At 31.5% G+C, this 13,392-nt stretch overlaps 2 protein-coding genes across 2 annotated transcripts; both read left to right on the forward strand.

The window, feature by feature from the left end:
• The first annotated feature begins 686 nt into the window (after positions 1 to 686).
• Positions 687 to 3,583, forward strand: LOC123193715 (protein FAR1-RELATED SEQUENCE 5-like). The gene is made up of 2 exons (XM_044606796.1): positions 687 to 847; positions 1,166 to 3,583. Exon 2 carries the CDS (start codon positions 1,174 to 1,176, stop codon positions 3,391 to 3,393), a length of 2,220 nt encoding a protein of 739 aa, XP_044462731.1. The 5' UTR covers positions 687 to 847; positions 1,166 to 1,173; the 3' UTR covers positions 3,394 to 3,583.
• A 4,029-nt stretch (positions 3,584 to 7,612) lies between these two features.
• LOC123192670 (blue copper protein 1b-like) lies at positions 7,613 to 9,476 on the forward strand. The gene is made up of 2 exons (XM_044605305.1): positions 7,613 to 7,948; positions 8,851 to 9,476. Exons 1-2 carry the CDS (start codon positions 7,750 to 7,752, stop codon positions 9,342 to 9,344), a joined length of 693 nt encoding a protein of 230 aa, XP_044461240.1. The 5' UTR covers positions 7,613 to 7,749; the 3' UTR covers positions 9,345 to 9,476.
• Positions 9,477 to 13,392: the final 3,916 nt, after the last annotated feature.

Here is a 13,392-nt window from a genome sequence, read left to right on the forward strand (position 1 = left end):
TTGGGGCTCGATGCGTGTTAGGAAGCCCGTATATTGGATGCAATTAAGTCTATTTTACAATTGGTGTCATTTCTCTCTCCTTTGATGTCTCTTTTAAAATTACATTTATCGATCGTACACTATGTTTTAAGTTTCAGTGGCATTCGAACCCCATATTTCATTAACTCTTAAAAATTTAACTTACACGTAATTAAACAATAAAAAATAAAATAAATTATAAACACTAAAACAAACAGAAATTTTTTTTTAAATAAAAGTATTAATCACTTTATACTAATCTTTACACCTATTCCAATTTAGAAAAAATCATTGACAAAAAGTGATTTTAGCTGAAAAATCTCTGCATTCATAAAGATTTTAATTGAATGCGGGTCAATTTTTATTAAAATCTCTTTTATTATATAGAATTCATTCAATTTTATTTTAATGATTAAATCTATATAAACTTTTTCGAATGTCTATTAAAATCTTATTTAAATAATTATATCTGCATAATTTTTTTAGAATGTATATTAAAATTTTATAAATTCAAAAATAAAACTATTTTAATTAATTACCATAAATTTAATCATAAAAACCTGATATTCTTAAAAAAGAATTAGGGCGTATCGTTGCACCCAAAATAAGTCAGGAGGCTAGCCTATCGGACGCTTGAATAAAAGCATTCCCGCTGCGGAGGGGGAATTTAGCAGGGAAGTGATAAACGGTGTCGTATTAGCCAGGGCAAAAAACAAAATACAGAAAAAAGGAAGGCTCTCAAGCACTTTACAACTGATCAATTGGCAAGCTTGATCGTTCTTGTTGGGATTTGTCTTCGCCTCTGAAGCCCTGAATATTTGCGCTTCAGGTACTTTCTACTTTGAAATCCTTTATTATTATTTTTTTTGTCTTTTACGCTTTAATTTTGTTTTTCACCCCTGATGAATTTGCGCATTTACTTGCTAGGGTTTGAAATTTGTGCTAGCATCAGTTTGAACTAAGAACGATTGAATTTTTTAATTAGTCGTTAGTTGTTGAAGCATTTACCAACTTTTCTCTTTAAGATTCAGTGACACTTTTTTGCATGATTCAATTTTGTTTGGCAATTTCATTTGTTTCATTATTATATTGATAGCTACTTTAAAATTTATGGTCCCCAGTTCATGTGTGGTGATAAACTTTGTAGGCAATGAGATGAGTTCTACAGACGAAACTGGTATGGGAGTGCAATTGGATGCTGACCTCAATAATCCGGGGACATCAGGTTTTGGTACTGCTATTCAGACTTCGTATGGCTCTGGGGTTGAGTTTTCAGGCCAACAATCGGACAAAACTTTTTGCAGTGGACATGATTTTGAAATGTTGGATGTTGGCCTTTCTTTTGATGTTCTTAGCCCTGTGGACGGTTCATCAGTTGTGCAGTGCAATGACCCCATTAAATTGAGGGCCTTGACCACACTTGATATGGTTGGCAAGGAGTTTGATTCTCTTAAACAAGCTGAGTTATTCTACTGCACATACTCAAAAGTTGTTGGCTTTAGTGTTAGGAAAGATGACTTGCGCCGAAACAAGTATGGTGCAACTATCTTGAGAAGGTGGGTTTGTTCAAAGCAAGGTCAACGTCCTAAGAAGTGGCTGGAAAAACGTGACCGAATCCGGGAACCAAGAGCATTGACACGAGTCGGTTGTCGTGCATCCTTTCGTGTTAATTACCATCGTGAAACATCAAAATGGGTTGTTAAGGAATTTGTTACAGAACACACTCATGAATTGCCATCTGCATGTGATATTCAGGTTCTTCGGTCTAATTGTGGCGTCCAAGATACGGACATGGCTAAAGCCAAACCAATTCGCAGTATGAGTGCTAAATCAGGTCAAGTAGTGGATTATATGATTGATCAATCAGAGAGTTGTATGAATATTGGATTAGTTAGGGAAGATTTACAAAATAAAATTGATGTTACCCATCAGTCTGATATAACAGATGCGGACTCGGAAACTGTTATTGCCTACTTATTTGGCAAAGCTGACATGGATCCCGGTTTTTTTTGTAAATACACAGTGGACGAGGATAGAAAGTTGGGGAACTTGTTTTGGACAGACTCTGTAGGTCGTTTTGATTACAGTTGTTTTGGGGATGTTTTAGTATTTGATTCCACGTACAAGATTAATGCATACCAAAAGCCACTTGTTATATTGGTTGGGACAAATCACCACCGCAGAACAACTGTGTTTGGTTTTGGGTTGCTAAAGGATGAGGCCTTGGACACATATACTTGGCTACTGGAGACCTTCTTGTCTGCTATGAACAACAAGAAACCATTGTCAATAATAACTGATTGTGACAAGGTTGTGTGCCAGGCAATCAAGAAAATTCTACCTGAGTCTACCCATCGGTTTTGTAGCTGGCATGTTGAGAGGGATGCTCGGGAAAATGTGCAGGATGAGCAGTTTATAGAGTCATTTAAAGATTATATTTTCAGCCATATGAAACCTGAAGAATTTGATCAACAGTGGTTGACATTGGTTGCAAAGTTTGGTTTGCAGGATAATGATTGGGTCAACAAGATGTACAAAAAGCGTAACCTATGGGCAGGATCCTTCTTACGAGGGAAGTTCTTTGCTGGGATGCATTGCAGCCAACTTTGTCAGAGTATGAACTCATACCTGAACTGTTTTTTCCATTCTCGGCTGAAGATGTTTGAATTTGTCCGCCAAATTGATAAGGCGGTATCATGGATACGCTACAATGAAGCAAAAGATGACTTTGAGTCGAGCTCTATTCCAGTCCTAAGTACCCACCTTGAACGTTTGGAAAAACATGCTGTGCAGATTTATACCCGAAATGCTTTCTACATGGTCCGCAATGAGATCCAAGAGGAGACTTTGTTGATTGTATCTGGTTGTGCCAATGAGGTAGATAGACGTGTGTATACACTTACTAAATTCAGAAATGCTCACATGAGATGGATAGTGGCTTACTGGAGAAAAGATCATCGTATACAATGCTCCTGCAAGGGATTTGAGACAGTTGGACTGCCGTGTAGCCATTCTTTTTCTGTCATGAAAGCTGAGCACTTACTAAGTATACCTGATAACCTAATTCTAAGGAGGTGGACTAAAGATGCCAAGGACGGCAAAGACTTAGCTGTCAGCTCCTGTCAAAGCCCAAATGATTTTACAGAAATGTTGCGGTTTGCAGCATTGACTGCAGACTGCCGTAAATTATGTTTTTATGCATCCAAGACTAGTGAAGGGTATAGAAAGGCAAAAATGGAGATATATCAATTAACTCGGCGCATGGAGGAGTCTAGTAAAATCAATGGCGGCAGCATCTCATCGGTGGGTTTTTCTGAGAGGTCCAGTGTTGCTAGTGATCCTGCAAGAAAATCAAGGACTGATATTCATAATTGATGCTTGCTTCTGGCGTTAATTGGATATTTTCTATTTTCTTTTTTAGGTTTGATCTCTTCTTTTGGAAAATCTTTTGAGATCAATCCTAAGTGTTTATAATTTTATAAATCTATGTTTCACTTTTACTTAAAAGCCACTATATTTGACACTGTACAAATATGAAATCATAATCCATCTTTTGGTTAATTAACCTGTTATCTTTCGCGGATTGTGCATATTTACCTGACTGTTTAAAATTCTTAAAACCCCAACTGAGCTCTCTATAGCAAGAAACAAAGCACAGAATCAAGAAAGGGAGGAGATGATCTGAGAATTGAGAGAAGGAAAGAAAGATATCAATACTAGTTTGTTGCTTCGCCTGCAGACAGGTAACCGTCATCTCTGAGTATATTGATTTAATAATTCTCATTCTGTTTAGTGGTTTCTTATGTCAAATTGTATTAGGTTTTAAATATGTTCTAATGTCATTGGAAAGAAGTGGAACACACACCTTCACCTTCTCCAAGCAGCGACATTGAAGGGTGAAAATTAATGTGATTTCTTATTTATCCCTTTAGTGTCATTTATATTTTTTGTTGCAATTTCCTTCTACTTCCTATTAATACTGTTTCCCATGATAGATTTTGTGGTAATGAAATAATCTGCGAGTTAAATGTGTTTTCAATAACCCTTGCACATCATTAACTATTAGTTTTGTTGAGAAATTTAGGTGAATAATTAATCTTGTTTCTTCCAGCATGCCTTCTTTCTATTTTCTTCGGATGTTCTCAGGATGTGTGATTCCCTCTTGGAATGCCCTGGAGCTGAAGTTGAAAATATAATTTTGTGATAAGCATTTTTGTTAGAATTGTTCAGTGGTTTATTCGCCTTGTTGTGAATAACAAATTTTGTGCTATATTGCCATGGTAACGCACCGCTTCTTTTGGTCACTTGCTTAACTGCTCACAGTTTCTTGGCGTAATTGCCAATGAACCATTGAAAAAGCACACACAACTAATTACTGTTTGATTGTAGTGGAGTCTAAAGTGTGCAGAGATGTTTATGTATAATAGGAGTTCCTTTGCAACTGTAGTGTTACGCATGGATGATTTGGATGAATCTTGATCTTTGAACTTAACTAATGATGCCACTTAATTATGATGCAGCATATGTAATTAAAGCGTATTTATATTATTTTATTTAAATATTAAATATTTATATTATTTATTATATTAATTAAAAATAATGATATCTTTATTTTAAAAAATTGATAAGATAAAATTTAAATAAAATTACAATTATTTTGATATTTTTTTAATTTTTAAAGTATTAAAATTTTAATAATGGATAATAATATAAAATTATAAAAAATATAATAAAGGGTTGGTTATCATTTGATCGAGGGTTGATGTGAAAAATTAGCAGGAAATTGATGTTGAGCCATCTGTCCCAATTATAACGATTGATACAATGGCACAGCTACAGTTATCATTGCATCGGGATTTGGTATGACACCGACACCGCCATGTTCTTCTAGTTAAGCCAAAAATTGGTCAACTTTTCTTCTTTAGATTTACGGTTTCGTTTCAATTGTATCGTCTTTTTTAATGCAAACTCATTGAGTGTTTCGATTTTCAATGAAATCAAAACTAATTCCAAGCCAGAAAAAAAAAAAAAAAGTGTGTCAAATAGGGTGAAATCAATTGGGGATGAATTGGGACAAATTTTATTAAAATTATCAGTTAAATATAAGTATGAAATAGTTATTTTAATAATAATATTAAAATATATATAATTTATTATATTTTTAAAAATTAATAATTTTATCATTATTTAAAGATTTTTAATTTTGAAAAATTATATTTATTTGGATGATAATGTGTTTGTTGATGAATTATCTAGATTCATTAAATCCAGACTTTTCTCAAAATAATAAATAGAAATAGTGATAGTTTAAGGTGGAAAAAAAAGATTACAGACAACGAAAATAATAGTCGGAGACATAAAGAAAAAAACCCTCGGTTTGAAGGAAAATTAGAAAATTTTAAGATGAAATAAAGTTATTAGTTTTTAAAATCTGAGAAAAAATGTCATAAATTTTATATATTTTTAATATTGTTAAAATGATGATTTTACTTTTATATCTAACTGAAAATTTTAATTGAAATTAACTTATAGGTGAAATTTTGAGTTTTAAAAAATTAGTAGGTGTTTTCGACAATTTTTTTTACACCCATATGTAGAATGTGTAAATTATATTTGTAACTTTAAACAACTTAATAATACCAAAATAAACCCTCCCGTAACAAAAGAAAATCATAATTTTTTGATATTTTTTATATTTATTTCAACTTTCTCTGCACAATCATCACTTCTCTTCAATAATTGATGAAGAAAAATGGTTAAAGGACTCATTTTTATTCAATTTCTTGAATGGGAAGATGGTGGATTAGTTCGGCTTCACAAGAAACTCATTTTTCTTCAAAATTTCCTTTTAATATTGGGGTATTTTGATTGACCTATCTTTTGCTTGTTGCACATGGTTTGTCTTATTTTTTACAATACTCTTTTGCTCTTCTTAAAGTGGTTGAAAATTTTTCTTTTCTTTTTTAAATTTTTGTAAGAAGTGATGAAAAAACGAATAAATAAATAAATAAATATTGAAATAACCTTGCAATTTCAATAATTCCCTAACATGCTAAACAACTTTTTAGTTAAATTGGCATGATTAAGAATTTTATATTCTTAACTTATTATAATCATCATGTAAGTAATCTTATTAAAATACAAAGACAAACTAAAACTGGATTTAAGTTGATCTGAGTTTGAGTTCAGTTTGACTTGATTAGAGCCAAACTTGAGTTTATTTCAAATATATATTCAAACTCAGCTTATTTGAGAGAAGTTAAGTTCGAGTTTAAATTGAGTTTTGAGTTTAATTTGATACTATAATTGAATAAATATGATTAAAATGACTTTGTTTTGATATGTATTAGTTCAAAACGATATCGTTTTAGTCGATTTGTATTAGTTTTTTTGTAGGGTTGTGAGTTTAGTGAACTGAACACTTTTAAAACTTGAGTTCAAAAATATTTAATTTTCAGACTCGAGCTTAAACTCAAGTCCATTTGAATTGAACTTGTTTTGAGTTTGTTTGAACCAAACTTCAAATTTGAATTCAAATTCGAGAATAATCTTAAACTCTTGTCCAACCCAATAACAAACAGGTGAATAAAAAATTTAGTAAAAATCTTGTAAGCATAATAAGGGCAAAGGACTATTTCCCACCAAAGTTTTAGGTTTATCTCAAAAGTATATCTATGATAGTTTAAAAACCTAAATATCCATTTATAGACTAACTTTTATCAAAATTTTCAATTATAAGTAAGAATAAAACTGTCATTTTACCTTCCATATTAAAAAAAATATAATTTATGTTATTTCCTCCACTAGATTTTGAAAAGTGATATTTTACCTTCACAAACCCTTAGGTTTTCTTTTCTTTAGTGACAGTGACAACAATGATGATGATGACGACCACCATTCTCCTCCATTCTCTCTCCACCACTGTCGATGACGTCCCATAACGGATGAAGAAGTACCGATGCATCGAATCGAAGACAAAGAAGCTGTCATCACATTTTCCTCCCTTCTCCCTCAGATTCATCGCATTTTTCGTCGAATTAGCTCCAAGTGAAGCTTCTGTCGTGCTATTTGTCTTTGTCTACAACTGAATCGATTGAAAATGAAGTTGGTGCTACTTCGTTGTGCCGGTGTTGGAGAAGTTGAATTCTTTCATCTTTGATTCATCAAGACGATCCTTCTTTGTTCGTTGTGAGATGTTGCCAATGTTGGCAAAAAGAGAAGGGAGGAGAAAGATGTTTGTCGTTGTCATCGTTACCATCTCTATCATTAAAGAGAAAAAAAACCTAAGGGTTTGTAGGATGAAATATCACTTTTTTTTAAGTTGAGAAGCTAGGTTGAAATATCACTTTTAAAAATATAGGGAGAAAAATAATATAAATTATGTATTTTTTAATTAAAAATAAAACAATAATTTTATTTTCATTTATAATTAAAACTTTTAATAAAACTTAATTTATAGATAAATATTTAAAATTTTAAATTATTATAATATATATTTTTAAAATTAAATTAAACCTTAAATAGAAAATAACCCTTTTTGCCCGCACAATAATAGAGTGTCATTACTTTGTTTGAGACCGACAGAACAGGGAAGCCATGATGGGCTGCATAGTACATGGTATATAATTGAGGCTTCCCAACAAGATTCACCACAGAGTTTAATTGGTCTTCAACCCCCCAGTACTTCTTTCTCTTCTCCGTCATCTACTCCACAAACCCCAAGAAGAAACAATGGAACACAGAAGCCTACCACCATTAATCTTCCTCTTAATCTCTCCTCTTCTAATTATTTCCCTTTCAGGATCTGCTCAAGCTTACAAGAACTACACCGTCGGTGACTCCTTGGGCTGGTACGACAACACTGAAAAGGCTAATGTTAATTATCAGAAATGGGCTGATGCCAAGAACTTCAGTTTGGGAGATTTCCTCAGTAAGTTTTCATTATTCCATTCATATATTTGGTCATGATGACAGATCTTTCATCTTTTCGGATATTGATTGTTTCTGAAAATTCAACTACTCACTCCGAGATCTTTCTACTTGTTTGATCCGATCATCTGAATTTTTGTGAACTCTTTTACTTCCATCTTGAATCTCTTCAACAGCCTTAAACTCTGGTCGATCTCTTGAGTTTTCTGTTATTAGACAGTAATTAATTTGGTTCAGTCGATTGTGTGATGAAAGTAGAGAAGATAAGAATATGCTTTGTCGTCTTTTTAGATAGGAGAACTTTCGTTCCAGCATTGCATTTATGCCTTTCCCCACGTTACCATGGAATTGAAGAAACGTGAACCGTCACTATTTCTTACTAGTGTACAAAAAAGGCCAAATAACTATGTTCCACCCAAGGTTTGTTGAGATGATGTTCTCACCCTTTATGTTGTAAAAAACTATTTTCCACCATCATTCACATCTGTTAATGAATTTGTTAAGTTTTCCTAAATACAAAAATAGCATTAACACGTAAAATAAATATCAAATTGCTACCATATCTTTATCAATTTAAAATTTTATCACTGAGACTACTAGATAATATTAAACCCAGATTATTGTTAGTTTGTAAAAAAATTGCCATTACAAAAAATTTAAAAAAAAATTGATGCATTTCTTTGTAAGAGATGTTTGTTTGTTTGTCTTCCATGTGCACTGCCATAAAAGGACCATCTGCTGCATTCTTTACAGCATGATTAAGTGGCAACTTATCATTGGTTTGTCAGCAAAGTATTAGTTACCTCACCACCCAACTGTTCAGATTTTCTTTAATCCTAGCTGCCCCCCATGTGAAATTTCATCACAATTCCAACTGGGATTCTGCTGTTTATGTTAATGCAGTTTTCAACACTGATACAAACCATTCAGTTGTGCAAACATACAATTTCACCACATACAACCTTTGTGACTATGACGACGCCCTAGACAGTGACACCAAAATATGGTCAGCGGCCGACCCCTCGAACACGGCAACAATTGCCGTGACGATAGCGGTACCTCTACTGAAAGAAGGAACTACTTATTTCTTCTCGAGCGATTATGATGGGGATCAATGCAACAATGGGCAACGTTTTAAGATGTATGTCAGTCATGGAAAAGGGTTGCCGGATAGTTTGAAAAGTCCCTCGGAACAAGCGCCGGCTCCCAATAGTCCGGATTATAATAACGATGATTCAGCTCCTGATATAGTTGTGCCTTCCAATTTCAATAATCCTGAAGATGGTGATCATAAAGATGATGATAATGTTAAGAAGGCATCTAGGTCTGTTTCTTTATATGCTAGGAAAGTTGATAGTATTATGGTCTTGTTAGGGTTGGTTTGCATATTTGTTTGAATTGCTTTGATAGGTTTGGTTTTTTAATTTTAATTTATTTATATTATTATTATTGTTTGGGGTATATTGTATGATTTCTTGTATACATACTAGAGGAAAATAATAAGGGTATGATTTTCATTGTTTAGTAAATTTTTGTTATATAGATTTTGATTAATTGCAAGGAATTTATTTGCCTTGGCATGCACGCAAAGATCAAAAGAAAAGAGAATCTATAAATAAGATTATTCAAAGATTACAAAGTTAGTCTATGATTTTGGTACATAATTGTTATGGAAATAAAGAAAATCTTTTTTTTTTTTTTATACTTTCAATATAATTATTTTTTTTGTATTTTGAATTTGTTGGTGAGATATATCTTCTCCAACTGATATAGGAAGAATTAGATAATTAGTTCTATTTTATATTATGGTAATATAAAATACCTATAAAGAAAGTTAGACACGTGGTTCGACTTGTTCAATAATTTATATTCATGGTTATAATATTAACAATTCTGAGAGAATACTTTGGTAAAGTATGAACCGAAGAAAATTTTATGAAAGTCTTCTTGTCAAATTTAAGATGATACTTATCCAATCATTTCTCCCACTTTGCCTTGAATAATCCTTCCTCTTAATAGGAGACAAGGAAGGGGTTATAACATTATCAGTTACATTTAAATTCAAATATTAACTTTTTAATTTGTTATATTTAGAAGATAAAATCACGATCGAAAGTTGATAAAATAAGAAATTATTTTCAATTGCAAGTAAATGCCAAAGAAGGATTGTAAATTAGTAAATTGCATTATCTAAGCAAGAGATGTCTGTTTGTAGGTTGAAGCACAAACTGTTTCTTTTATAGATAGTTGTTTCTTTGAATGGTGTTCTAAGAGTATAATTCTACTCTATAACAATAACCACTAGTTTTTAGGATGTAGACTAAACTTCAAAATCTTGTTTGGCAAACAACTTGAATGAGTGCCACATGGAGATTTATAAGATATTTTAATAAACTCTTTAATTGTCATAATCATTATCTCATACGCTTTGTGTTGCACACCAGTCATGTTTCATTTCTCCATGAAATTTGCTTGGATGTACCCTGCTTGCAACACGAGATGACAAACACATCTCACAAGTTTGATTTGAACAATCACAATCAATTCTTGTTTTGCCATGGTTGTTCTATAAAGAAAGAATGACTTGTTTTGGTTTCTCACATCTTGAGTGTTTTTAAGTCTTTTGTGATCTAATATTCCTGAGAACTTGCTTTTGTTGGTCAATCAAATGATTACCTACACCGCTTTACAGGATGATGAGTACTTAACTTTAAGATTCATTTGTTGCTTGCAAACTTACTTTATTTGTTTATCTAAGCATGTAAAAATTGACATTGCATAATGTTCATCTATCCACGGTGGAAGAAGGGTGTTCAAAGTATGATTTTTATTTGAAGGAAGCCAATGTGGTGGATAGATATCCTATTGATTTTCCAAGACAATCGATAGGGGATGAACATTCTTTCATCACTGTGGTAGATAATAGTTAGTGTTTTGCCTGGGTGCATAAAAGCATTTTACATTGTGATGGTTTTTCATGAAGCGAAACCTTGTACAAGCGTACTAAAGGAGATCAAGTTTTTGTGTTTGTCTTCCCTCCCTGTCTTGAGCTTGCAAGGTTCTATTAAGCTTTTGAGTTGGTCATGCCCTTGCCCTGAAGGCATAATGAACTTAGCAGACTTCAAACAAATCTCTTAAGGCTTCGATGGCCATGACATTGAAGTAACTGACTATACCTTTGTAGTTGTCTATTTGATCATACTTTGAAGGTTTCGACTTACTACTTGTTTGCATTTGTAGCTTCCGAAAATGCCTATTTTTCCTCTTGAGGAAATGTTTTGTATTGGCTTTTCAAAAGGAGAGCAAAGGACTATCAGGTTGATTGAAGAGCTCAATTGGTTATAATGATAAAGTTGGCTTCCATGAAGCATAACTATAAGGTGAAAGTTTCCACTATACAGTCATAACTCATTATCATAGAGAGGAAATGTAAAGATATATCAAGACTTTTGTTGGTCATAGTTTGGATTGATTAAATAGGAAGTACATTTGAAGAGAAATGGTGGCCCTTAGCTTAGTGGAATGGGAGGACAATTTGGGAATCATGCCTAAAGGGGTTCCTTAAAGAATCTAAAGAACCCAAGGACAAGTTATTTGTGGTTGCAAATAGGTTAAGATACAATTAAAGCCAAGATTCTCAATTTGTTCTTTACTCAACTTCAATTCCTTGATTAGGATATTACTTTCATGGGAAAAAGTTACACGAAAACAACTATAACAAAGAGCCAATTCTATATCAAGATAGTTTCTCTAGAAGAAACAAATTAAAAACTATATAATTACTTACTATGTTGAATCTATTATTGTCTATTATAGTCCACTGTTGTCTTACCTAACCATAACAAACACATGTTATTTTACTCACTTCTAGAATATTAATACACAAGATATAAGAAAATTTCTCTAATAAAATAAATACATAAACCCAACATTTACCCCTTTTATATCATGCTATTTTGTCTGAAATCAATTGACATCGGTCAAAACCTATCTTCAACTTCCAACCATTTTTTTAGGTCAACATTTTCTACATTTTTCGATGCCTATACTCCAAATTTGTCAAAACCACAAATTTTTTCATTATGCTAAACTCAAACACAAGGTGAATCAATTATAAGAGCAATATCATTAGAAAAAAGAAAAAAAAAAAACTTATTTGACACGTCTCTTGGTCCAAGACATTCATGTAACATAATCAAGATTTAAGATTTTAAACAACTTTCAAATAATAAAACTTATATCTTCTTTCTTGTGAACAATTTAATAACCCAACAATTTGGGATTATAAGTAGAACCAAGCATGTTGTTGGGTTAAGGCTTAGGGATCCTTCCCTATGGGTAATTTTTGTGTGAGATGGATCGTACTATTTATTGAGAGATTCCCCCAAAATACCAGTTCTCTAAATAACCCTGGTTTAATATTGTAATTTTAAGCTTATTTCTTATTTTAGACAAATAAATTTAAAGAAATATATTCAAACACAAATTATTGTTCAAAAGTTAATCAAATAGGCACAAATCAAATTTCAAAAAGAAATATTATTTCTTAAATCCAATATGTATTTCATAAAATTTGATTGTAAAAAATCTTAATTAATATTTGTTTTTAGACCGATCGATAATTCAATATAATCCATTACTAAATATACCTTTATTATATTTAGAAAAATTCCTTTTAAACGTCATTTAATACCAAAAGAACAATGCTAATAGCACATAGTTTTGAGTATACATAATTAAGTATTCAAATAACATGTTATTACGTCATTGAATATTATTTTATTTTTAATTTAAAATAATTTAATTACATTATTATATATCATCTATATATCTTATTATGTACTTAAAATAATATACATATAATTTTTTTTGATAAGTATTAATAAAAAATGAAAAAGGCCAAAGTGACCTACACAACCAAAATTCACTGATACAAAACAACATCGTTGTTTAATTAGGGTTTTTGTTTGTCCTATTTCCATCAATTTTAAACTTAATTAAGATTTTTGTTTGCTTCACTTTCTCCCAATTTCAAACATAATGACAATGTTGAAAACTTTTCCGTTAGCAAAATGTCTTTCCGTGGATTATTCAAAATGTTATGTTTTTACTATAAATAACTAATAAAATGTCGAAATAATTTAAATTAGTTTAATTTAAAAAATAGTTTATTTTATTTATAATTTAGACTCGACTTTTGAATACAACTTTTTAATTATAGTTTTCATTTGTATAAATTTTTCTTATATCAAATCTGAATTTTTTTTTTTCGATTCGGATAATGTGGTTACTACTCGACTTTTGAATACAACTTTTTAATTATAATTTTTATTTGTATAAAATTTTCTTATATCAAATCTGAAATTTTTTTTCGATTCGGATAATGTGGTTACTTCTCCATAGATTGTCTAATAACTTTTTAATCAAACAAAGACATATCTAAAA

Source organism: Mangifera indica, chromosome 12 (genome assembly GCF_011075055.1).
Source record: "Mangifera indica cultivar Alphonso chromosome 12, CATAS_Mindica_2.1, whole genome shotgun sequence".
NCBI lineage: Eukaryota > Viridiplantae > Streptophyta > Magnoliopsida > Sapindales > Anacardiaceae > Mangifera > Mangifera indica.